We start from the raw sequence: 27970 nt of genomic DNA, 5'->3' as shown, positions 1-27970 counted from the left end.
CACTCCACTTTCAGGTACCCCAGAACAATACTTAAATTCACAATACATGGATTAGGAGATCAGTGTCTTAAGCCACTGTGTCTCTCTGTGATCAGCATGACCTATATGGATTGATAGAAGCAGTAATAAAAAAGAATCACGGAGGGCACAGAGACATGCCCATGAAATTTAAGTTAAATCTTCATTTCTAAAAATTGAATCGGAAAGCTTCAATCCATCAAACTCTGTGTCACGTGCTGATCTCTCTTCCTCCGCATTCCTCCACACGGGACTCGAACCCACAATCCCTGGCTTAGAAGGCCAGTGCCTTATCCATTAGGCCACTGGGGCACTTGCTGAAAATGAACTGGATAGCAGAGAGTGGTTTCAACCGAACGTACACATGGTTAAAGTAGACGTCACGCTTCCGCTTCGCTTCTGTAATCAGCATGACCTGTACAAACTGACAGAAGCAGTCAAAAAATAATCACGGAGGGCACTGAGACATGCCCATGAAATTATGGTTTAATATTTCTGTTTCCACTTCATTGCTAAAGCAAACTGAATAGCAGAGGATGGTTTCGATCCATAAATCACTGGGTTAACTGCCAGGCACACTTCCACTTCATCACTCCACTTTCAGGTACCCCAAAACAATACTTGAATTCACAATAAATGGATTAGGCGGTCAGTGTCTTAAATCACTGTGGAAATGTGTGATCAGCATGACCTATATGAACTGATAGAAGCAGTTGTAAAAAAAAATTGCATTTCGGAGGGCACAGAGACATGCCCATGAAATTCTCCTTTTTTATCCCAGTTAAATCTTCATGTCTTAAAATTGAATTACATTTTTTTTTTCAAGGCATTTTCAAACCCCAAAATAATGTGATGCAGCTCATGTTTCTTAAAATAGCCATCACTGCAGGAAGAGCATAGGAAAGTTCAGTATGTCTTATACAGAACGAGATAAGCAAAGGCACATCCGCCAGCACCTCAGCCCAGTGCAAGCAGCTCAAAATGGCTTAAAAGGTCTTAAAAAAAACATATACCTACAACATCATAGCCTGTCTCTACTGGAGGGGTAACAGTGCCCTGGGGTTACAGGAGGACCAGTAAGTTAAGGATTGTGGGACTCTTTCAGATGCCATCTCCGTACAGGATAATCTGGCCACAGGGCCACGTATATCTGATGGGTTTTAATAAATGGAGGAATCGATAAGGGTGAGGGAGGGAACGTAACTACTAGATGATACTGTTGGATAAGATCTATGGGACGGTTTCCTAGACACAGATTAAGGGCAGTCGTGGACTAAAAAGCATGTTAAAAAGAGCTGTGGTGATTAATTAGTTATTAAGATACCTTAATAAGAAATGACTCAGGTAAAAGTCACCCAGTAAAATTCTACTTGAGTAATAGTCTTAAAGTATTTAGTATTAAATATACTTAAGTATCAAAAGTGAATCTCTACATTGTTTCAAATTCCTTATATTAAGCTAACCAGATGGCGCAATGTTATTGTTTTTTGAATTTACGGATTGCCAGGGGCACACTCCAACACTCGGAAATAAAAGAAACAAAGCATTTGTTTAGTGAGTCCGCAAGGGTTGTTATCTTGATGAGTGCGTGAATTGGACAATTTTCCTGTCCTGCTAGGCATTCAAAATGTAACGAGTACTTTTGGGTGTCAAGATTTTTTTTTTAAGTACATCATTTTGAAGTAAAAGTAAAAGTTGTCCAAAATCTAAATAGTAAAGTAAAGTACTATTTTTTTTTTTACTTAAGTAGTACTCTAAAGTATTTTTACTTAAGTAGTACTCTAAAGTATTTTTACTTAAGTAGTACTCTAAAGTATTTTTTACTTAAGTAGTACTCCAAAGTATTTTTACTTAAGTAGTATTCTAAAGTATTTTTACTTAAGTAGTACTCTAAAGTATTTTTACTTAAGTAGTACTCTAAAGTATTTTTTACTTAAGTAGTACTCTAAAGTATTTTTTACTTAAGTAATACTCTAAAGTATGTTTACTTAAGTAATACTCTAAAGTATTTTTTACTTAAGTAGTACTCTAAAGTATGTTTATTTAAGTAGTACTCTAAAGTATGTTTACTTAAGTAATACTCTAAAGTATTTTTACTTAAGTAGTACTCTAAAGTATTTTTTTACTTAAGTAGTACTCCAAAGTATTTTTACTTAAGTAGTATTCTAAAGTATTTTTTACTTAAGTAGTACTCTAAAGTATTTTTACTTAAGTAGTACTCTAAAGTATTTTTACTTAAGTAGTACTCTAAAGTATTTTTTACTTAAGTAATACTCTAAAGTATGTTTACTTAAGTAATACTCTAAAGTATTTTTTACTTAAGTAGTACTCTAAAGTATGTTTATTTAAGTAGTACTCTAAAGTATGTTTACTTAAGTAATACTCTAAAGTATTTTTACTTAAGTAGTACTCTAAAGTACTTTTACTTAAGTAGTACTCTAAAGTATTTTTTACTTAAGTAGTACTCTAAAGTATTTTTTTTACTTAAGTAATACTCTAAAGTATTTTTTACTTAAGTAGTACTTTAAAGTATTTTTACTTAAGTAGTACTCTAAAGTATTTTTACTTAAGTAGTACTCTAAAGTATTTTTTACTTAAGTAGTACTCTAAAGTATTTTTACTTAAGTAGTACTCCAAAGTATTTTTACTTAAGCAGTACTCAAAAGTATTTTTTACTTAAGTAATACTCTAAAGTATTTTTTACTTAAGTAGTACTCTAAAGTATGTTTACTTAAGTAGTACTCTAGAGTATTTTTTACTTAAGTAGTACTCTAAAGTATTTTTTACTTAAGTAATACTCTAAAGTATGTTTACTTAAGTAATACTCTAAAGTATTTTTACTTAAGTAGTACTCTAAAGTATGTTTACTTAAGTAGTACTCTAAAGTATGTTTACTTAAGTAATACTCTAAAGTATTTTTACTTAAGTAGTACTCTAAAGTATTTTTACTTAAGTAGTACTCTAAAGTATTTTTACTTAAGTAGTACTCTAAAGTATTTTTTACTTAAGTAATACTCTAAAGTATTTTTACTTAAGTAGTACTCTAAAGTATTTTTTACTTAAGTAGTACTCTAAAGTATTTTTACCTAAGTAATACTCTAAAGTATTTTTACTTAAGTAGTACTCTAAAGTATGTTTACTTAAGTAGTACTCTAAAGTATGTTTACTTAAGTAATACTCTAAAGTATTTTTTACTTAAGTAGTACTCTAAAGTATTTTTACTTAAGTAGTACTCTAACATATTTTTACTTAAGTAGTACTCTAAAGTATTTTTACTTAAGTAATACTCCAAAGTATTTTTACTTAAGTAGTACTCTAAAGTATTTTTTACTTAAGTAGTACTCTAAAGTATTTTTACTTAAGTAATACTCTAAAGTATTTTTACTTAAGTAGTACTCTAAAGTATTTTTACTTAAGTAGTACTCTAAAGTATTTTTTACTTAAGTAATACTCTAACGTATTTTTACTTAAGTAGTACTCTAAAGTATTTTTACTTAAGTAGTACTCTAAAGTATTTTTACTTAAGTAATACTCTAAAGTATTTTTTATTTAAGTAGTACTCTAAAGTATGTTTACCTAAGTAGTACTCTAAAGTATGTTTACTTAAGTAATACTCCAAAGTATTTTTACTTAAGTAGTACTCTAAAGTATTTTTTACTTAAGTAGTACTCTAACGTATTTTTACTTAAGTAGTACTCTAAAGTATTTTTTACTTAAGTAATACTCTAAAGTATTTTTACTTAAGTAGTACTCTAAAGTATTTTTTACTTAAGTAGTACTCTAAAGTATTTTTACTCAAGTAATACTCTAACGTATTTTTACTTAAGTAGTACTCTAAAGTATTTTTTACTTAAGTAATACTCTAAAGTATTTTTACTTAAGTAGTACTCTAAAGTATTTTTACTTAAGTAGTACTCTAAAGTATTTTTTACTTAAGTAATACTCTAAAGTATTTTTACGTAAGTAGTACTCTAAAGTATATTTTACTTAAGTAATACTCTAAAGTATTTTTTACTTAAGTAGTACTCTAAAGTATGTTTACTTAAGTAGTACTCTAAAGTATTTTTACTTAAGTAGTACTCTAAAGTATTTTTTACTTAAGTAGCACTCTAAAGTATTTTTACTTAAGTAGTACTCTAAAGTATTTTTACTTAAGTAGTACTCTAAAGTATGTTTACTTAAGTAGTACTCTAAAGTATTTTTACTTAAGTAGTACTCGAAAGTATTTTTTACTTAAGTAGTACTCTAAAGTATTTTTACTTAAGTAATACTCGAAAGCATTTTTACTTAAGTAGTACTCTAAAGTATTTTTACTTAAGTAGTACTCTAAAGTATTTTTACTTAAGCAGTACTCAAAAGTATTTTTTACTTAGGTAATACTCTAAAGTATTTTTACTTAAGTAGTACTCTAAAGTATTTTTTACTTAAGTAGTACTCTAAAGTATTTTTACTTAAGTAGTACTCCAAAGTATTTTTTACTTAAGTAGTACTCTAAAGTATGTTTACTTAAGTAGTACTCTAAAGTATTTTTACTTAAGTAGTACTCTAAAGTATTTTTACTTAAGTAGTACTCTAAAGTATTTTTACTTAAGTAGTACTCTAAAGTATTTTGCTTAAGTAGTACTCTAAAGAATTTTTACTTAAGTAGTACTCTAAAGTATTTTTACTTAAGTAGTACTCTAAAGTATTTTTTACTTAAGTAGTACTCTAAAGTATTTTTACTTAAGTAGTACTCTAAAGTATTTTTACTTAAGTAGTACTCTAAAGTATTTTTACCTAAGTCCTTTACACCACTGAAAAGGAGATTCTCCAGGCTTAATCTGTGTCAGGGAAACCATCCTTATATGAAAATGATTAACCCATATTCTTCTCTAAACCATTTAGCTTTCTTATTGAGCATCATGTTATTTAGATCTGTATGGAAATCAAGTAAAGTGTCAAACTAAATGTTTTTGTATTTACCAGTACCATTACAAATCTTTATCAAACATGTTTTAGTTTAAAGTACAGTACATCGAACATAGAAAACGTAACATTTGAAATGATTTGCACTTTTAAGACAATGGAAAATACAGCAATTCCCATCAAGCATTTCTGAAAAACAAACTTACAAAATTCTAGACTTCTAAAATATAAATGGCAAAATTTGCGCTTTAATTAGTGTGATACAAACTGCCCTTTTTCAAAACTACACCTCGGAGATCATCTTCTTCGGAGACACAAAGATATTGACAGGCTCGATCATGTTTTCAATCACGCGTTTTCCATAGCAAAGGTGTCTGTGCGTCATCTCTCCCCCAGTTATCTTCTCTCCTTTACAGTGTACTGTATATATATATATATATATATATATATATATATATATATATATATATATATATATATATATATATATATTGTGATTAGTCTGTCATATCACTGTCATTGAATCCAGTATAGAAACAAAATACAGTACAAAAACAACGCTCCGCCCTCTGGGCTCAGCTGTTCTGAAACATGGTCCCAGTCCAGTAACAACCCATAGCGCCTTCACTCTAACCCCTAGCCCCTTCACTCATGTATATCTGAAAGTATTGGATAGGGCATCATGTGCTTGTGGTCCAATATTCGACACGATTGTGTTCAAATGCTTTTGAAGTCTGGAACAATCTACAAACAATAAGATTTTAGCTAAACGTTGCTAACAATAAAGTTAGCTGGCTTGCATAACATTTAAAATATGGTCTAACTAGTTGCGTTATTCACATTGATACATTTGCAAATGTTCAAAAAAAACGATTTGTTGTCATCTTTTGGTTGAAAAGGTGAAAAGGTCAGCAGTGAAAGGTCAGCAGTGAAAGGTCAGCGGTGAAAGGTCAGACGTGAACTCGGCACCTCGGGTAAAAAAAAACATTTTAGCTCAAGTGAAACTTCCCAGTCGGAACTCCAAACTTCTGAAAACTCCAACAGCACGTGAACCATTAGTACCATGGTGGTAGGTCCAACTTGCCCTCTGATAGACTGGGTGAAATGTTAGCTATATTGCTTTTTCTTGTCAGGTCTACATCAAGTTAGAGCACCCCCGTCTCTCTCTCTCCCCCCGTCTCTCTCTCTCCCCCCGTCTCTCTCTCTCCCCCCGTCTCTCTCTCTCCCCCCGTCTCTCTCTCCCCCCCGTCTCTCTCCCTCCCCATCTCTCTCTCCCCCCGTCTCTCTCTCTCCCCCCGTCTCTCTCTCTCCCCATCTCTCTCTCCCCCCGTCTCTCTCTCTCCCCCCGTCTCTCTCTCCCTCCCCATCTCTCTCTCCCTCCCGTCTCTCTCCCTCCCCATCTCTCTCTCCCTCCCCATCTCTAGGTGCTAGTGTTCTGGACGGGGCCAAGGTGTCTCCCCTGTCCTTGTTTTGCTATTATTGATGTTGGAGCAGCAGTGAACATCACAGGTGGTGAAAGAGTGTTCTTCATATCAGTTCCAGAGACAGACGTTGCTTGCGGAATAGCAGCTGGATCTGCTGCCGGCGGGGGAGAGGTACAGCTTGCCGTTGGGGCAGATGCACAGCTCGTACACAGTCTGTTTCTGAGAAGCTGCGTCTGAGGACGGGGAGTAGACACCAAGTGGAAGAAAGCTCCCCAGTCGGATCGCGTTTGCATCTAAAAAGATCTGATTGGAAAATAGAATCAGGATTTGATATTTTGTCTAGCCTAAAGCAATGATACATTCTCTGAAAGGTATATTCATACCAATTCTACTAAATAATGATATGTGAATGGGGGTGATTTGAGTGCATTGGGAATAGGGGAGACCCGGTACAACTGTAACAGGCTAAATTATTCAGATTAGGAAACACTTAGACAGCTGTTATTCAATGTGCCAATGTTAGTGTCTCTACATGGCTAATATATGTATATTTGTTTTTATTTTTGTATTACTGACCTCTGGAACATTATAGACATACAGTATATCATTTTTATCAGTAAGATGAAAATAATAATTGTTGTATTTTCTCACAAGACTAATTAGTAAAGTATCCTATGCTTGTGGTTAGTTGTAACGCAGTGTTTACAACTAACCCCTTGTTACCACTTACCTCTTACATAGAACTGTATACAGGATACAGTATAGACACATTTTATTTATATGTATTTCTTCCACATCCATCTGCATTCAATATGTTGTTTTATTTGATTTTCTAAAGCATTTCATGTCTGGATTTCACTGTTTTGGACTGTTTTTCTCCTGTCTCACACATTCTGCTATGTATTGCTATGTATCAGAGTAGCTCACAGATCACTGCACCTGTAAATAGCCCATCTACCTACCTCATCCCCATACTGTATTTATTTATTAATCTTGCTCGTTTGCACCCCAGTATCTCTACTTGCACATTTATCTTCTGCACATCAATCACTCCAGTGTTTAATTGGTATATTGTTATTAGTTCGCCACCATGGTGTCACGCCCTGGCCATAGAGAGGTTTTTATTCTCTATTTTGGTTAGGTCGGGGTGTGTGACTAGGGTGGGCATTCTAGTTTCCTTATTTCTATGTTAGTGTGGTTCCCAATCAGAGGCAGCTGTCTATCGTTGTCTCTGATTGGGGATCATATATAAATTGTCATTTTCCGTTTTAGTTTTGTGGGATGTTGTTTTCTGTTTTGTGTCTGTACCTGACAGAACTGTTCGCTTTCGTTTTCGCTTTGTTATTTTGTTTGAGTGTTTTTTTGATAATAAAAATAATGAACACTTTCCACGCTGCGCTTTGGTCCACTCCTTCAAAACGAGAGCCGTTACACATGGCCTATTTATGTCCTTATACCTCCCTCATCTTAGCTCATTTGCACACACTGTAAATATACTTTTTTCTACGGTATTATTGACTGTATGTTTGTTTATTCCATGTGTAACTCTGTGTTGTTGTTTGTGTCGAACTGCTTTGCTTTATTCTTGGGCCAGGTCGCAGTTGTAAATGAGAACTTGTTCTCAACTAGACTACCTGGTTAAATAAAGGTGTTCTCAACTAGACTACCTGGTTAAATAAAGGTGTTCTCAACTAGCCTACCTGGTTAAATAAAGGTGTTCTCAACTAGACTACCTGGTTAAATAAAGGTGTTCTCAACTAGCCTACCTGGTTAAATAAAGGTGTTCTCAACTAGCCTACCTGGTTAAATAAAGGTGTTCTCAACTAGCCTACCTGGTTAAATAAAGGTGTTCTCAACTAGACTACCTGGTTAAATAAAGGTGTTCTCAACTAGCCTACCTGGTTAAATAAAGGTGTTCTCAACTAGACTACCTGGTTAAATAAAGGTGTTCTCAACTAGCCTACCTGGTTAAATAAAGGTGTTCTCAACTAGCCTACCTGGTTAAATAAAGGTGTTCTCAACTAGCCTACCTGGTTAAATAAAGGTGTTCTCAACTAGCCTACCTGGTTAAATAAAGGTGTTCTCAACTAGACTACCTGGTTAAATAAAGGTGTTCTCAACTAGCCTACCTGGTTAAATAAAGGTGTTCTCAACTAGCCTACCTGGTTAAATAAAGGTGTTCTCAACTAGCCTACCTGGTTAAATAAAGGTGTTCTCAACTAGCCTACCTGGTTAAATAAAGGTGTTCTCAACTAGCCTACCTGGTTAAATAAAGGTGTTCTCAACTAGCCTACCTGGTTAAATAAAGGTGTTCTCAACTAGCCTACCTGGTTAAATAAAGGTGTTCTCAACTAGCCTACCTGGTTAAATAAAGGTGTTCTCAACTAGCCTACCTGGTTAAATAAAGGTGTTATCAACTAGCCTACCTGGTTAAATAAAGGTGTTCTCAACTAGCCTACCTGGTTAAATAAAGGTGTTCTCAACTAGACTACCTGGTTAAATAAAGGTGTTCTCAACTAGCCTACCTGGTTAAATAAAGGTGTTCTCAACTGGCCTACCTGGCTAAATAAAGGTGTTCTCAACTAGCCTACCTGGTTAAATAAAGGTGTTCTCAACTAGCCGACCTGGTTAAATAAAGGTGTTCTCAACTAGACTACCTGGTTAAATAAAGGTGTTCTCAACTAGACTACCTGGTTAAATAAAGGTGTTCTCAACTAGCCTACCTGGTTAAATAAAGGTGTTCTCAACTGGCCTACCTGGCTAAATAAAGGTGTTCTCAACTAGCCTACCTGGTTAAATAAAGGTGTTCTCAACTAGCCGACCTGGTTAAATAAAGGTGTTCTCAACTAGACTACCTGGTTAAATAAAGGTGTTCTCAACTGGCCTACCTGGTTAAATAAAGGTGTTCTCAACTAGCCTACCTGGTTAAATAAAGGTGTTCTCAACTAGCCTACCTGGTTAAATAAAGGTGTTCTCAACTGGCCTACCTGGTTAAATAAAGGTGTTCTCAACTAGCCTACCTGGTTAAATAAAGGTGTTCTCAACTAGCCTACCTGGTTAAATAAAGGTGTTCTCAACTAGCCTACCTGGTTAAATAAAGGTGTTCTCAACTAGCCTACCTGGCTAAATAAAGGTGTTCTCAACTAGCCTACCTGGTTAAATAAAGGTGTTCTCAACTAGCCGACTTGGTTAAATAAAGGTGTTCTCAACTAGACTACCTGGTTAAATAAAGGTGTTCTCAACTGGCCTACCTGGTTAAATAAAGGTGTTCTCAACTAGCCTACCTGGTTAAATAAAGGTGTTCTCAACTAGCCTACCTGGTTAAATAAAGGTGTTCTCAACTAGCCTACCTGGTTAAATAAAGGTGTTCTCAACTGGCCTACCTGGTTAAATAAAGGTGTTCTCAACTAGCCTACCTGGTTAAATAAAGGTGTTCTCAACTAGCCTACCTGGTTAAATAAAGGTGTTCTCAACTAGCCTACCTGGTTAAATAAAGGTGTTCTCAACTAGCCTACCTGGTTAAATAAAGGTGTTCTCAACTAGCCTACCTGGTTAAATAAAGGTGTTCTCAACTAGCCTACCTGGTTAAATAAAGGTGTTCTCAACTAGCCTACCTGGTTAAATAAAGGTCTTCTCAACTAGCCTACCTGGTTAAATAAAGGTGTTCTCAACTAGCCTACCTGGTTAAATAAAGGTGTTCTCAACTAGACTACCTGGTTAAATAAAGGTGTTCTCAACTAGCCTACCTGGTTAAATAAAGGTGTTCTCAACTGGCCTACCTGGCTAAATAAAGGTGTTCTCAACTAGCCTACCTGGTTAAATAAAGGTGTTCTCAACTAGCCGACCTGGTTAAATAAAGGTGTTCTCAACTAGACTACCTGGTTAAATAAAGGTGTTCTCAACTAGACTACCTGGTTAAATAAAGGTGTTCTCAACTAGCCTACCTGGTTAAATAAAGGTGTTCTCAACTGGCCTACCTGGCTAAATAAAGGTGTTCTCAACTAGCCTACCTGGTTAAATAAAGGTGTTCTCAACTAGCCGACCTGGTTAAATAAAGGTGTTCTCAACTAGACTACCTGGTTAAATAAAGGTGTTCTCAACTGGCCTACCTGGTTAAATAAAGGTGTTCTCAACTAGCCTACCTGGTTAAATAAAGGTGTTCTCAACTAGCCTACCTGGTTAAATAAAGGTGTTCTCAACTGGCCTACCTGGTTAAATAAAGGTGTTCTCAACTAGCCTACCTGGTTAAATAAAGGTGTTCTCAACTAGCCTACCTGGTTAAATAAAGGTGTTCTCAACTAGCCTACCTGGTTAAATAAAGGTGTTCTCAACTAGCCTACCTGGCTAAATAAAGGTGTTCTCAACTAGCCTACCTGGTTAAATAAAGGTGTTCTCAACTAGCCGACTTGGTTAAATAAAGGTGTTCTCAACTAGACTACCTGGTTAAATAAAGGTGTTCTCAACTGGCCTACCTGGTTAAATAAAGGTGTTCTCAACTAGCCTACCTGGTTAAATAAAGGTGTTCTCAACTAGCCTACCTGGTTAAATAAAGGTGTTCTCAACTAGCCTACCTGGTTAAATAAAGGTGTTCTCAACTGGCCTACCTGGTTAAATAAAGGTGTTCTCAACTAGCCTACCTGGTTAAATAAAGGTGTTCTCAACTAGCCTACCTGGTTAAATAAAGGTGTTCTCAACTAGCCTACCTGGTTAAATAAAGGTGTTCTCAACTAGCCTACCTGGTTAAATAAAGGTGTTCTCAACTAGCCTACCTGGTTAAATAAAGGTGTTCTCAACTAGCCTACCTGGTTAAATAAAGGTGTTCTCAACTAGCCTACCTGGTTAAATAAAGGTCTTCTCAACTAGCCTACCTGGTTAAATAAAGGTGTTCTCAACTAGCCTACCTGGTTAAATAAAGGTCTTCTCAACTAGCCTACCTGGTTAAATAAAGGTGTTCTCAACTAGCCTACCTGGTTAAATAAAGGTCTTCTCAACTAGCCTACCTGGTTAAATAAAGGTGTTCTCAACTAGCCTACCTGGTTAAATAAAGGTGTTCTCAACTAGCCTACCTGGTTAAATAAAGGTGTTCTCAACTAGCCTACCTGGTTAAATAAAGGTGTTCTCAACTAGCCTACCTGGTTAAATAAAGGTGTTCTCAACTAGCCTACCTGGTTAAATAAAGGTGTTCTCAACTAGCCTACCTGGTTAAATAAAGGTGTTCTCAACTAGCCTACCTGGTTAAATAAAGGTGTTCTCAACTAGCCTACCTGGTTAAATAAAGGTGTTCTCAACTAGCCTACCTGGTTAAATAAAGGTGTTCTCAACTAGCCTACCTGGTTAAATAAAGGTGTTCTCAACTAGACTACCTGGTTAAATAAAGGTGTTCTCAACTAGCCTACCTGGTTAAATAAAGGTGTTCTCAACTAGCCTACCTGGTTAAATAAAGGTGTTCTCAACTAGCCTACCTGGTTAAATAAAGGTGTTCTCAACTAGCCTACCTGGTTAAATAAAGGTGTTCTCAACTAGCCTACCTGGTTAAATAAAGGTGTTCTCAACTAGACTACCTGGTTAAATAAAGGTGTTCTCAACTAGACTACCTGGTTAAATAAAGGTGTTCTCAACTAGACTACCTGGTTAAATAAAGGTGTTCTCAACTAGCCTACCTGGTTAAATAAAGGTGTTCTCAACTAGCCTACCTGGTTAAATAAAGGTGTTCTCAACTAGCCTACCTGGTTAAATAAAGGTGTTCTCAACTAGCCTACCTGGTTAAATAAAGGTGTTCTCAACTAGCCTACCTGGTTAAATAAAGGTGTTCTCAACTAGCCTACCTGGTTAAATAAAGGTGTTCTCAACTAGCCTACCTGGTTAAATAAAGGTGTTCTCAACTAGCCTACCTGGTTAAATAAAGGTGTTCTCAACTAGCCTACCTGGTTAAATAAAGGTGTTCTCAACTAGCCTACCTGGTTAAATAAAGGTGTTCTCAACTAGCCTACCTGGTTAAATAAAGGTGTTCTCAACTAGCCTACCTGGTTAAATAAAGGTGTTCTCAACTAGCCCACCTGGTTAAATAAAGGTGTTCTCAACTAGCCTACCTGGTTAAATAAAGGTGTTCTCAACTAGCCTACCTGGTTAAATAAAGGTGTTCTCAACTAGCCTACCTGGTTAAATAAAGGTGTTCTCAACTAGACTACCTGGTTAAATAAAGGTGTTCTCAACTAGCCTACCTGGTTAAATAAAGGTGTTCTCAACTAGACTACCTGGTTAAATAAAGGTGTTCTCAACTAGCCTACCTGGTTAGATAAAGGTGTTCTCAACTAGCCTACCTGGTTAAATAAAGGTGTTCTCAACTAGCCTACCTGGTTAAATAAAGGTGTTCTCAACTAGCCTACCTGGTTAAATAAAGGTGTTCTCAACTAGCCTACCTGGTTAAATAAATGTGTTCTCAACTAGACTACCTGGTTAAATAAAGGTGTTCTCAACTAGCCTACCTGGTTAAATAAAGGTGTTCTCAACTAGCCTACCTGGTTAAATAAAGGTGTTCTCAACTAGACTACCTGGTTAAATAAAGGTGTTCTCAACTAGACTACCTGGTTAAATAAAGGTGTTCTCAACTAGCCTACCTGGTTAAATAAAGGTGTTCTCAACTAGCCTACCTGGTTAAATAAAGGTGTTCTCAACTAGACTACCTGGTTAAATAAAGGTGTTCTCAACTAGCCTACCTGGAGAGTTTGCTGCACTGAAAGTAAAGGGGCTGAATAATTTTGCACGCCCAATTTTTCAGTTTTTGATTTGTTAAAAAAGTTTTAAATATCCAATAAATGTCGTTCCACTTCATGATTGTGTCCCACTTGTTGTTGATTCTTCACAAAAAAATACAGTTTTACATCTTTATGTTTGAAGCCTGAAATGTGGCAAAAGGTCGCAAAGTTCAATGGGGCCGAATACTTTCGCAATGCACTGTATGTATATGTGGGTATAGTTAAAGTGACTATGCATATATGATGAACAGAGAGTAGCAGTAGCGTAAAAAGAGGGTTTGGCGGGTGGTGGGACACAATACAGATAGCCCGGTTAGCCAATGTGTGGGAGCACTGATTGGTCGGGCCAATTGAGGTAGTATGTACATAAATGTATAGTTAAAGTGACTATGCATATAAGATAAACAGAGAGTAGCAGCAGCGTAAAAGAGGGGTTGGGGGGTGGCACACAATGCAAATAGTCCGGGTAACCATTTGGTTACCTGTTCAGGAGTCTTATGGCTTGGTGGTAAAAACTGTTGAGGAGCCTTTTTGTCCTAGACTTGGCACTCCGGTACCACTTGCCTTGCGGTAGTAGAGAGTACAGTCTATGACTTGGATGGCTGGGGTCTTTGACAATTTTCAGGGCCTTTCTCTGACACCGCCTGGTGTAGAGGTCCTGGATGGCAGGCAGCTTTGCCCCAGTGATGTACTGGGCCGTACGCACTACCATCTGAAGTGCCTTGCGGTCTGAGGCCCAGCAATTGCCGTACCAGGCAGTGATGCAACCGGTCTCGATGGTGCAGCTGTAGAACCTTTTGAGGACCCATGCCAAATCTTTTTAGTCTCCTGAGGGGGAATAGGCTTTGCCGTGCCCTCTTCACGACTGTCTTGGTGTGTTTGGACCATTCTAGTTTGATGTTGATGTGGACACCAATGAATTTGAAGCTCTCAACCTGCTCCACTACAGCCCCGTCGATGAGAATGGGGACGTGCTCGGTGCTCCTTTTCCTGTCGTCCACAATCATCTCTTTAGTCTTGGTTACGTTGAGGGATAGGTTGTTATTCTGGCACCACCCGGCCAGGTCTCTGACCTCCTCCCTATCGGCTGTCTCGTCGTTGTCGGTTATCAGGCTTACCACTGTTGTGTCGTCAGCAAACTTAATGATGGTGTTGGAGTCGTGCCTGGCCATGCAGTCGTGGGTGAACAGGGAGTACAGGAGGGGACTGAGCACGAACCCCTGTGGAGCTCCAGTGTTGAGGATCAGCGTTGCAGATGTGTTGCTTCCTACCCTCACCACCTGGGGGCAGCCCGTCAGGAAGTCCAGGATCCAGTTGCAGAGGGAGGTGTTTAGTCCCAGGTTCCTTAGCTTAGTGATGAGCTTTGAGGGTACTATGGTGTTGAACGCTGAGCTGTCGTCAATGAATAGCATTCTCACATCGGTGTTCCTTTTGTCCAGGTGGGAAAGGGCAGTGTGGAGTGCAATAGAGATTGCATCATCTGTGGATCTGTTTGGGCGGTATGCAAATTCAAATCAAATCAAATGTTATTTGTCACATTCACATGGTTAGCAGATGTTAATGCGAGTTTAGCGAAATGCTTGTGCTTCTAGTTCCGACAATGCAGTAATAACCAACGAGTAATCTAACCTAACAATTCCAAAACTACTACCTTATACACACAAGTGTAAAGGGATAAAGAATATGAACATAAAGATATATGAATAAGTGATGGTACAGAACGGCATAGGCAAGATGCAGTAGATGGTATCGAGTACAGTATATACATATGAGATGAGTGATGTAGGTTATGTAAACAAAGTGGCATAGTTTAAAGTGGCTAGTGATACATGTATTACATAAAGATGCAGTAGATGATATAGAGTACAGTATATACAGTGGGGCAAAAAAGTATTTAGTCAGCCACCAATTGTGCAAGTAGCCCACTTAAAAAGATGAGAGGCCTGTAATTTTCATCATAGGTACCACTTCCACTATGACAGACAAAATGAGAGAAAAAAATCCACCATCCAAATTACCTACCCTCACCACCTGGGGGCGGCCCGTCAGGAAGTCCAGTGCCCAGTTGCACAGGGCGGGGTCGAGACCCAGGGTCTCGAGCTTGATGACGAGTTTGGAAGGTACTATGGTGTTAAATGCTGAGCTGTAGTCGATGAACAGCATTCTCACATAGGTATTCCTCTTGTCCAGATGGGTTAGGGCAGTGTGCAGTGTGGTTGCGATTGCGTCGTCTGTGGACCTATTTGGGCGGTAAGCAAATTGGAGTGGGTCTAGGATGTCAGGTAGGCTGGAGGTGATATGGTCCTTGACTAGTCTCTCAAAGCACTTTATGATGACGGAAGTGAGTGCTACAGGGCGGTAGTCGTTTAGCTCAGTTACCTTAGCTTTCTTGGGAACAGGGACAATGGTGGCCCTCTTGAAGCATGTGGGAACAGCAGATTGGGATAAGGATTGATTGAATATGTCCATAAACACACCAGCCAGTTGGTCTGCGCATGCTCTGAGGACGCGGCTGGGGATGCCATCTGGGCCTGCAGCCTTGCGAGGGTTAACACGTTTAAATGTTTTACTCACGTCGGCTGAAGTGATGGAGAGTCTGCAGGTTCTGGTTGCGGGCCGTGTCAGTGGCACTCAAAGTAGGCAAAAAAGTAATTTAGTCTGTCTGGGAGCAAGACATCCTGGTCCGTGATGGGGCTGGTTTTCTTTTTGTAATCCGTGATTGACTGTAGACCCTGCCACATACCTCTTGTGTCTGAGCCGTTGAATTGCGACTCTACTTTGTCTCTATACTGATGCTTAGCTTGTTTGATTGCCTTGCGGAGGGAATAGCTACACTGTTTGTATTCGGTCATGTTTCCGGGCACCTTGCCCTGGTTAAAAGCAGTGGTTCGACGCTTTCAGTTTCACGCGAATGCTGCCATCAATCCATGGTTTCTGGTTTGGGAATGTTTTAATCATTGCTATGGGAATGACATCGTCAATGCACTTTCTAACGAACTCGCTCACCGAATCAGCGTATTCGTCAATGTTGTTGTTGGAAGCAATGCAGAACATACCCCAATCCACGTGATCGAAGCAGTCTTGAAGCGTGGAGTCAGATTGGTCGGACCAGCGTTGAACAGACCTGACCGCGGGAGCTTCTTGTTTTAGTTTCTGTCTGTAGGCAGGGAGCAACAAAATGGAGTCGTGGTCAGCTTTTCCGAAAGGAGGGCGGGGGAGGGCCTTATATGCGTTGCGGAAGTTAGAATAGCAATGATCCAGGGATTTACCAGCCCTGGTTGCGCAATCGATATGCTGATACAATTTAGGGAGTCTTGTTTTCAGATTAGTCTTGTTAAAATCCCCAGCTACAATGAATGCAGCCTCAGGATATGTGGTTTCCAGTTTGCAAAGAGTCAAATAAAGTTTGTTCAGGGCCATCGATGTGTCTGCTTGGGGGGAATATATACGGCTGTGATTATTATCGAAGACAATTCCCTCGATAGATAATGCGGTCGAGATTTGATTGTGACGAATTCTAAGTCAGGTGAACAGAAGGACTTGAGTTCCTGTATGCTGTTATGTTCACACCACGTCTGAGTAATTATAAGGCATAACCCCCCGCCCCTCTTCTTAGCAGAAAGATGGTTGTTTCTGTCGGCGCGATGCGTGAAGAAACCAGCTGGCTTAGCGTCTCTCGAGTGAGCCATGTTTCCGTGAAGCAAAGAACGTTACAGTCTCTGATGTTTCTCTGGAATGCTACCCTTGCTCGGATTTCATCAACCTTGTTGTCATGAGACTGGACATTGGCGAGTAGTATGCTAGGGAGTGGTGTGCGATGTGCCCGTCTCCGGAGCCTGACCAGAAGACCGCTTCGTTTGCCTCTTTTACGACGTCGTTATTTTGGGTCGCCGGCTGGGATCCATTCCATTGTCCTGGGTGGAAGGCAGAACACAGGATCCGCTTCGCGAAAGTCATATTCCTGGTAATAATGATGGCGAGTTGACGTTGCTCTTATATTCAGTAGTTCTTCCCGACTGTATGTAATGAAACCTAAGATTACCTGGGGTACCAATGTAAGAAATAACACGTAAAAAAACAAAATACTGCAGTTTCCTAGGAACGCGAAGCGAGGCGGCCATCTCTGTAGGCGCCGGCAGTGGGTCTAGGGTTTCTGGGATAATGGTGATGAAGTGAGCCATTACCAGCCTTTCAAAGCACTTCATGGCTACGGATGTGAGTGCCACGGGCCTGTAGTCATTTAGGCAGGTTGCTTTTTTGTTCTTGGGCACAGGGACTATGGTGGTCTGCTTGAAGCATGTTGGTATTACAGACTGAATCAGGGACATGTTGAAAATGTCAGTGAAGACACCTGCCAGTTGGTCAGCACATGCCCGGAGCACACGTCCTGGTAATCCATCTGGCCCCGCAGCCTGTTTAAATGTCTTACTCACGTCAGCTACGGAGAGCGTGATCACACAGTTGTCCGGAACAGCTGATGCTCTAATGCAGGGGTGTCAAAGTCAAATGGACGGAGGGCCAAATAAAAAAATCAGCTACAAGACGAGGGCCGGACTGTTCGAATGTTCATTGAAAAATTTTTAAATGACGCATATAGTCTAGTGAACCTAATTGAACCTACTGAAAACCTAACAAATATATTACAATATGATCAGATAAATAAAGCAATATTTTCTTATGGCTCTGTCAGTAATCTTTAATTTTCAACAGACACAAAAGACAAATTTCCTTTATATAAATATCCCCATAACATGAACATTAAATGAAAGAAACCGGTATTCAAGGCACCATCAGTAGACTATATTTTCTATTTTAGCAAAAGTGGGCTAAATTTACTTCAAAGAAAAAACAATAATAGCAATTTTCTATCATCCACTCAACTGAAATATTTTTAAAATATAATTGGATTGAAATACAAAAAAATAAAGTGCAAAAATCTATTAATCAAAAACAACACTTTGTTTAAGGAGAAGTAACATGCAGTGAAAACAAATATTAAATTTTAACTTTTAAACTTGAACTGAGTAAAAACTCTAAATATGTGATTGCACAGTAATGTTCACTTGTTTGAGGTTGAGGGTGATACTTGGTGGTGTCCCATCTTTTCCACAAGTTCATCAATGTTCGGGGTAAGGCTCTGAGCTGAAGAAATCCTCAGAATTGAGTGGAGGTGTTCAGCAGTAAGTCGACTTCTGTGTGATGTTTTGTTCAGGTTCATCAAAGAAAACAGTTGTTCACACAGGTATGTGCTGCCAAACATAGACAACGTTTGAGCAGCCTGGATGCGCAGCTGGGGCATTGTGCCGGGGAGGAAACGGGCGAACTCCGCAGCACCCACTGCTGCATATTTTGCCCTCAGTGCATCATTGCATTGGAGGTCAATCAACTCCATTTGGAGGTTTGGTGGTGAGCTTTCCACGTCAACAGCAAATGGGTTACCGAGCAGTTCCAACCTGCTTTTTTGTGCTTCAAAGTCAGCAAATCGGCGTCGAAAGTCAGCGGCAAGCATACCTATTTTATCAGCCAACTGTGTGCTCGGGAACGCACTGGTAGAGAGCTTCTCTTTCATGGTCTGGCAGCTGGGAAAGTGGCTCAAATTTTCTTTCTGCATCTGCGTCTCCCACAGAGTCAGTTTGGTTTTAAATGCCTTCACTGTACTGTACATATCAGAGATGACACGATCCCGACCCTGCAGCTGCAAGTTTATTGCATTCAGATGACTCGTAATGTCACACAGAAAAGCCATTTCACACAGAAACATTTCGTCTCGGAGTTGTGTTGTGTCTTTCCCTTTGCTGTCCAAGAACAGACAAATCTCCTCACGAAGCTCGAAACATCTTTGAAGCACCTTTCCCTGGCTTAGCCATCGCACCTCTGTGTGATAAGGCAAATCACCATGCTCCGTTTCTAACTCCGTCAGAAATGCCTTGAACTGGCGGTGATTCAAACCTTTGGCTCTGATAAAGTTAACTGTGCGCGTGATGATGCTCATTACATGCTCCATTTTCAAGGCTTTACCGCACAACGCTTCCTGGTGTATGATACAATGATAAGCTGTCAGCTCACCTGTCGCGTTTTCCTCTTGCATCTTTTCCCGTATCTTCGCCACCAGTCCGCTCCTGTGTCCACACATCGCAGGTGCTCCGTCGGTTGTCAAACCCACGAGTTTTTCCCAAGGCAGCTCCATCTCATTTACACATCTTGACACCTCTTCATACAAATCATGCCCCGTAGTTGTGCCATGCATAGGACGTAAAGCCAAAAACTCCTCTGTCACGCTTAGGTTGGAGTCCACTCCGCGGATGAAAATTGACAACTGGGCAATGTCAGAAATGTCGGTGCTCTCATCCACAGCCAAGGAATATGCAATAAAATCTTTTCCCTTTTTCACAAGCTGCTCTTTTAGATTGATGGACAACTGGTCTACTCTCTCGGCAATGGTGTTTCTGCTCAGACTCACATTTAAAAAGAGTTGCCTTTTTTCTGGGCAAACTTCGTCACAAACTTTAATCATGCAGTTTTTGATGAAATCCCCCTCCGTAAATGGCCGGGCTGATTTAGCGATCTCTTCTGCCAAAATAAAACTGGCCTTGACAGTTGCGTCCGCGTGTGTGTCCGCGTGTTTCGTTTCATAATGTCGTCTCAGATTATACTCTTTCAGTACCGCCACACTTTCTCCACACAGAAGACACACAGGTTTTCCAGCTACCTTCGTGAACATATACTCCGACTCCCACCTTGTTTGAAACCCCCGGTTCTCAGTATCCACCTTCCGTTTTGCCATTTTTGATGGGTATCTGAAAGTTAATTTTACTGTGATGCTGACGACTGCTGTGCCAATAAATATTGAAATGAAGCAGCCTACTGCTCGGTGCGTCACCTTTGCATTGTGGGAAATGTAGTATTGGTGCGTGTAAAAGATCTGCGGGCTGCCGGCTTGCTGCGGGCCGGTTCTAATAATAAATCAAGATCATCCCAGGGGCCGTAAAAAACCTTCTTGCGGGCCGGATGTGGCCCGCGGGCCTTGACTCTGACATATGTGCTCTAATGCATGCCTCAGTGTTGCTTGACTCGAAGCGAGCATAGAAGTGATTTAGCTCGTCTGGTAGGCTCGTGTCACTGGGCAGCTCGCGGTTTGCTTCCCTTAACCTCTCTGGGATATGTGGGATGCTAGCGTCCCACCTGGCCAGAAGCCAGTGAAAATGCAGAGCGCCAAATTCAAATAAATTACTATAAAATCGAACTTTCATGAAATCACACATATAAGATACCAATTTAAAGCTACATTTGTTGTGAATCCAGCCAACATGTCAGATTTCATAAAGGCTTTTTGGCGAAAGCAAACTATGCTATTATCTGAGGATAGCACCTCCGTAAACAAAGAGAGAAACCATATTTCAACCCTGCAGGTGCGACACAAAACGCAGAAATAAAAATATAATTCTCGCCTTACCTTTGACGAGCTTCTTTTGTTGGCACTCCAATATGTCCCATAAACATCACAAATGGTCATTTTGTTCGATTAATTCCTTCGATATATATCCAAATATCCATTTATTTAGCGCGTTTGATCCAGAAAAACACAGGTTCCAACTTGCGCAACGTGACTACAAAATATCTCAAAAGTTACCTCTAAACTTTGCCAAAACATTTCAAACTACTTTTGTAATACAACTTTAGGTATTTTTTTAACGTAAATAATCATTAAATTTAAGACGGGATGATCTGTGTTCAATACAGGAGGAAAACAAACTGTAGCTAGCTTTCTGGTCACGCGCCTCTAACAGTACACTTGAAGTGACCCTTGTTCTGAACAGGGCTACTTCTTCATTACACAAAGGAATTTTGGAGATCATTACAGCCTAAAATTACGTTATTTTCATCATCGCTGTACAAACAAGGCAGATTTCCGTGACAATTTCGCTGTTTAAACAAGTTTTGTTTAGCTAATAAAATGAAAACATTACTTCAAACTACTTTTGGGTACCTCATTAACATTACAACGTGACGTCCATGTCTTAAACGTTGCTATGTTTCAGGAAATGGCAAAGAAAACGTGTAATCTTCTTGACACATTAAGGTTTATACTTACCTTACAGATCACAAAGTCAGCTAATTCCTACTCCATGCAAATCCATTTGATTCATACACTGGCCTGTCTGACTGTCATCTTTTTAATTTAATTTAACCTTTATCTACACTGAAATAATATAATTTCATTCGGCCTCTACTATGATTAATTTTTGTTATATCTCCCATAGCTCATCAGTACACCCTAGTGGTTGAAAATATATGTATCTGCTGTAGGTCCTAATGTGGAACAAATATATATACCATCAAAGGATACCTTAGAACTGGCAATGAACACTTTGTGAAACAGCTGTGAAAACCAAGCAGGCACTATCTTTAAACTTTGGTATTTTTCTGGTACAGTTGTGTCATCAATTTATTTTCACAGATTGTTTGTACACTCACATGGCAATCATAGACTAAAATACAGAATTCTGGTGTGTGGAATATAGAGGAAGGTGCAGTGGAAGAACTAGAATTGTATACATGGGGTGTCCAGGGGTTGGCCAAGGCTAGTTCAGGGAGTCCATATACCATGACAGAAAATTAGTGTGTAACCCTAACCTGGCATCTAAGGAAAGATTACTGTGATTGGCTGATTAGAGGTAGAAGTGATAATTCACTGAACCCGGAGTTCTTCAATGTGGCAGATAGTGAGGTCCATAAGGGTTACTTCACTAGAATGCTTTAACATACTATGAATAGTCAGTGTCTCTACCTTAGAACTGCATCTCTCTCTCTCTCTCTAAGTGTTGAACATACAAAATATTTTCATAAAATAAAGCTCAAGCACCAAGAGGGTAAGATAACGTTTGTGTGTTACATCAATTGCATAGTTTATTTACAACAACAAAAAAAATAACATTTACAAAAAAAACACACTGCAATTTGACATACCAGGTATCGAGCAGAAATGGACTTGAAAAATAAAAAATATTTTGGAGCCCATCAATATTACAAACGTACAGTATCATATTTATGCTCATATATATTATGTTAACTAATAGCAAATAAACATTTTGGAATTGGCCTAATCAAGACCAAATGAAATCTGTGTGACGTGATATCCTTTGGATGTATCATTTTAGAATGTCAGTGTACTAGCTAGTACACAGAGCAGGTTTTAATCATGATCAGAGGGACCGCCTAAGTGCCAAATTATCCTAGGTAGATTTAAAACAGCATAATTCTGCAGTTCTGGTGAGAACTGACAAAATGTTTCACAAACTCATCCATGTTGAGGGAGCGTGCCCTCCTTCACTCAACACTGACAATTCCGAGGTGACGTAACCGGTCGTCAACCATTGCTGTCCTAAAGTGGGGTTTTAATCCGTTTTAGAGCTGAGAAGCTTCTCTCGCAAGAAGCACTGGGGTAACAACAGAAATCTTACAAAGTCGAAATAGCTCATGGAAGACCTCTGTATAAAGGTTCTAGAAACACAACAAAGCCAAGGAGAGTGGACAGTCTGTTCCTTCCACTTTTATTTCTCCTATCAAGAAGTCACTTGGTTGGATGAACCTCATGTTTGAGGTCCTCTAAATCTAACTCAAAGGTCTGAGCAAAGGCAAACAGAGGCTCCTCATTCAAGAATGGTGTACTCTTTGGGTTGAGAGACTGGACCCTTTGCATTATCTCGCAATTCTTCTTTGAAAAACACCTCTGCAGCTCAGCTGTGAGACTGTCAAGCACCTGATAAAAGATAGCTCTTTGGAAGCTCTCACCATCACGTTGGTCACTATTTTTCTGTCCTACAGTGCTCATCAATGAGTTGTGAAATCTAAGCTTGTTTTAGGCTGTCGTTTACAAACTGTTTGTACACTTATTTTGCAGTGCTCTGTAATCTCTTCAACCCCTTTCCATAGTTCTCCATAGTAACCCTACCTTCTGTAGTCCTGTAATGTGTCTGTAAGGGCACCTACTAGAGCCACAGCCCTCACTAGGTCAAGAGAGCTTGATTGGAGCATGTCAGAAAGACATTTGGCATCACCAAGCACTTTACAAAAAGGTAACCAAAAGCTTTATGAAATGTAAATCTATCTGAGAAAGAAGGCCCCTTGCCTCCACTGATCTATCACCATTATTTTCAAGTGTGATATCCTGTAACACTCTCAGAACTGCTGGAATCATGTCCCTCAGATTACGGCATGCCATGTATCTGCAGGCCCACCTTCCATCCGTAAGTCTCCGTAGTTCCCCGGGCTGCTGCTGTGGATACAGCTCTTTCTGAACTGCAAGCCACTTGAGATGAACGTACGACACAAAGTTATAAAGCTTCTGCAGGAGAACAAAAAAGTGAACTGCCTCAGGCACTGATTTTACAGCATCGACCAGAACCAAATTCAAACAAATGTGCATTACAGTGCACATGAAATGCAAATCTTGCACTGTTTTTAAATCCGTACAGACACACCAGAATGCTTTCCGCTCACGACGGATGCACCGTCATAGCCTTGCCCACAAGATTATTTCTGTAGTCCAGACCATGTTTTTCAAGGCAGTCAATTATCATTTCTGCATCTAAGCTTTCAGCTGACTGAAAGTGTTAAAAGATTTTGCTCCATTGTAATAGTACTTCACAACTAAAGACATTTGTTATTTTTTCTGTTAAATCTTTGGTTTCATCTGCAATTACACTAAAAACTTCAAAACATTTTTTGTACTTCTCTTATTGTTTCACTTTGTACCAGCTCAGCTAAGCCCTCAAGAACTTCCATTATGGATTTGGTGGCTTGTGTACTTAGCATTGCGACATGCATTCATCCTTTTCTCTATGAGAGCGTCATGCTTTGCTATTTCTTCTAAGTTTGTCAAAAACTGATCCTTGTTGTGAGAGTCTGATGACTCTCGGCTCTATATTTTGATTGGCACATCTGTAATTGTTTTAATAGTATAGTTTTCCTCCACTTTCTTTTTCCGGTCCTCATTTATGACATCTAACATTGACAAGTTGCTGTCAATAGCCCTTTTATGCTGATTCCAAGCATTCATTGCATTGATATGATTTTTTAAATTATTTAACTAGGCAAGTCAGTTAAGAACAAATTCTTATTTTCAATGACAACCTAAGAACAGTGGGTTTACTGCCTGTTCAGGGGCAGAACGACAGATTTGTACCTTGTCAGCTCGGGGGTTTGAACTTGCAACCTTCCGGTTACTAGTCTAACACCCTAACCACTAGACTACCCTGCTGTGCCTTCGAATGGAGCTTAAACCCAGAACCTTTAAACAGCACCTTTTTCCAGTTACAAAAACCTGACTGTGATGTGAAGGCAGATTCAGGTGTATTGGGCAGTGAAACATGACTGTGATGTGAAGGCAGATTCAGGTGTATTGGGCAGTGAAACATAACTGTGATGTGAAGGCAGATTCAGGTGTATTGGGCAGTGAAACATGACTGTGATGTGAAGGCAGATTCAGGTGTATTGGGCAGTGAAACATAACTGTGATGTGAAGGCAGATTCAGGTGTATTGGGCAGAGAAACCTGACTGTGATGTGAAGGCAGATTCAGGTGTATTGGGCAGAGAAACATGACTGTGATGTGAAGGCAGATTCAGGTGTATTCGGCAGAGAAACATGACTGTGATGTGAAGGCAGATTCGGGTGTATTCGGCAGAGAAACATGACTGTGATGTGAAGGCAGATTCAGGTGTATTGGGCAGAGAAACATGACTGTGATGTGAAGGCAGATTCAGGTGTATTGGGCAGAGAAAAATGCCTACAGGCGAAACAATAAGTCAAATCTTGACAAACAGAATATTCAAGCCATGAATTGTCCTTATACCAGGAGCTGATGAAAGCCCTTTTCCTAGTACCAAGCTGAGTTCTGGGAAATGTTTTCAAACACGGCTGTACTGGATCCTCTTCTCTGGATCTTGACATGTCTGAAATACATGTTAAATAATGTGTCATATCTCTATGGAAATGTAGAATTAAGGGATCCACAAGATTAGACACTAACAGCTGCTAACTAAAAAGTGTAGTTTAAAGTATAGGCCTGGCCTACCATTGGGTCCTTATGGAACAGAAGTCTAATATCTCTCCCTTTCTTGTCATGTTTAATTGACCCTATGCAACAATAAGACAGTCTATGGTTACATCTAAACATCCAATTGCCCACATTTTAGTCCAATCTCAATCTTAATTACAAATCCCCATTATCATAACTGTGCCTTAAAATCAACTATGAGTCTAATTTACTAGTTAGATCATGGCTAGCCCTACTCTGCAGTAAGTAACTTAGCTAGCTGTATTTCCTTACACCTTTACAATAGAAAAACAGGCTATCTGCAAATTGTGGTTATTTTTTTGAGTAACGTTAATAACAGATTGATAATAACAATCGTTAGTTTTGAGTCCAAGTTCGAAAATCTATCTGAGTTAATGGATTTCAAGTTGCTGAATGTTAACTTGCTGAACACTGACAGCTATAGCCTACATTAGCTAAACATTCATATACTGCAATTTACGACACTGCACTGTATATATGCGTGTATTACTAGCTCAGATGTAAACATAATGTTAGGCTAAATTGGGAACCGATCTCTCTTATCTGATTAACTGTCTGTTAATGGTGCCAAAGGTCTAACGTTAATTTACACTGAGACTCAACTTTCGTAAAAGTTGTTCAGGAAACCTAAACCTGCTGCTAAACCTTAAAACTTACTTCAAATATGATGCTTTCGCCAATCGCGAAACGAGCTCGTGGAGCTGTGGAAATATTCTCTCTTCTTCTTCTGAATGATTATTCTTATTCTTCTGTATCTCGCAAACAACGTTAATATTCTATTTTCCTCGTCCTCGATTTGAAAAATGCATCGCCGAATGTCAAAATAAATGCTTCTTTCAACAAGTGGTGAAATGAGATGTCAATCAGCATCAAACTGCCAGTAGCGAATTACATTTTGGGTGGCACCCCTCTGGCTCCGCCCCTGGGTGGGTGCTGTGTGGGTGGGAGGTTCTGTTTGTCACTTGTTCTCAACAGGCAGCCAGTCTCAGAAGGGGGACTTGAAGAGGGAGAATGCAAAGTCCACGCACTGCTGCTCTCTTTGTTCTGAGTGTTTGTAGTGCTAGTGTTTTTTCGTTAATCTGTGTATCTCACATATTATGTGCCCAGTATGATAGATCAAGGAAACGTTCTTAGCAGATAATGACAACATGACAATAACAGCAGCTGTAGATCAGGTAATGAAAAATTGGAGGGTGGTTGGTAATGAAGGACATCAGGTGGATCCATGTCTGGGTGTGGGCAGAACCCCTAGGTCCTGGAGAACAGGAGCAGAGTTAAAGGGAACAGGTTAGGAGACAGAGACGTAAACAAGCAAACACAAAGATTACACTTTACTGGGATAAAATGTGATGGATTAGTGCAGTGTTGTAAATGGGAGATATGTACTTTTCAACACTTTTAGAAGATATAGCCTACATCAAGCTGTTTCCCCTCCGACTCAGAGCACAGATAATCAGACTGATCCGAACTCACTGGTTCTGGTGGATGGGATACTTCCTGGGGGGCTCGGACAGTCGATGGTCCTGAAGTCATTCGGAGAGGTCAATTGAAGAGGTAAATTTTTACAAGCTCAGCATAACTACCATTTCTTGCTTGCTCAAATGTCAACCAAAGCTTAACATACTTTGTCTATTGGGCTTCACCGAAGTGTAGAACGTCAGTGCTTTCAGTGGTCGACCATCCATCCAGATTGTTGGCTTCCACCGAGGTATCCCGAGTGGCGCAGCGGTCTAAGGCACTGCAGCTCAGTGCTAGAGGCATCACTACAGACCCTGGTTTGATTCCAGGCTGTATCACAACCGGCTGTGATTGGGAGTTTCATAGGGCGGCACACAATTGGCCCAGTATTGTTAGGGTTTGGCTGGGGTAGGCTGTCGTTGTAAATAATGATTTATTCTTAACTGACTTGGCTAGTTATATAAATGAAAACAAAGAGACAAATATCAGTGTTAGGGAAACTAAAACTAGCTTCAGGTTATTTTAAATAGTTATTATCTGAGATATATATTCACTTTAACAGATGTTGACCACAGCTAGGAGCGAAAGAGCAGCAAGGTTTCCTAGGTCTCGCCTTCCTTTAAACAAAAAAAACCCATTGGTGACAGAATATAAACTATGACATACGTGCCTTGTTCCAGCGTTCATGACCTCGGTCATGACCTCAGGAGAACCGTGGGTGTTGAAGATGAACAACAACCTCGTCCTTGATGGGTATCATACAAAACGAAAATCTATTTTTGGTTCCAAACACCCTTTTAAATTGGTTATCACTCCAGTGTTGATCTGCAAAATTTTAATTATTCGCCTACCTCCTCATGCCTTTTGCACACAATGTATATAGACTCTTTTTTTTCTACTGTGTTATTGACTTGTTAATTGTTTACTCCATGTGTAACTCTGTGTTGTCTGTTCACACTGCTATGCTTTATCTTGGCCAGGTCGCAGTTGCAAATGAGAACTTGTTCTCAACTAGCCTACCTGGTTAAATAAAGGTGTTCTCAACTAGCCTACCTGGTTAAATAAAGGTGTTCTCAACTAGCCTACCTGGTTAAATAAAGGTGTTCTCAACTAGCCTACCTGGTTAAATAAAGGTGTTCTCAACTAGCCTACCTGGTTAAATAAAGGTGTTCTCAACTAGCCTACCTGGTTAAATAAAGGTGTTCTCAACTAGCCTACCTGGTTAAATAAAGGTGTTCTCAACTAGCCTACCTGGTTAAATAAAGGTGAAATAAAATAAAAATACAAATACAGAAGGGAATTTTGAGTTAAGCACATTCTCTTCCTGTACTG

General features: G+C 39.3%; 1 protein-coding gene across 1 annotated transcript in view; it reads right to left on the bottom strand.

The window, feature by feature from the left end:
• Positions 1-6455: 6455 nt before the first annotated feature.
• LOC139379499 (zeta-sarcoglycan-like) overlaps positions 6456-27970 on the bottom strand; it is a 48862-nt gene continuing 27347 nt past the window's right edge. Inside the window, exon 7 of the mRNA XM_071122317.1 lies at positions 6456-6650. Coding sequence (XP_070978418.1) covers positions 6456-6650 — 195 coding nt within the window. The remainder of the gene's footprint in view (positions 6651-27970) is intronic.

This window comes from Oncorhynchus clarkii, chromosome 21 (genome assembly GCF_045791955.1).
Source record: "Oncorhynchus clarkii lewisi isolate Uvic-CL-2024 chromosome 21, UVic_Ocla_1.0, whole genome shotgun sequence".
NCBI lineage: Eukaryota > Metazoa > Chordata > Actinopteri > Salmoniformes > Salmonidae > Oncorhynchus > Oncorhynchus clarkii.
The sequence above is the reverse complement of the archived record's forward strand: the minus strand, read 5'-3'. Positions and strand labels throughout refer to the sequence as shown.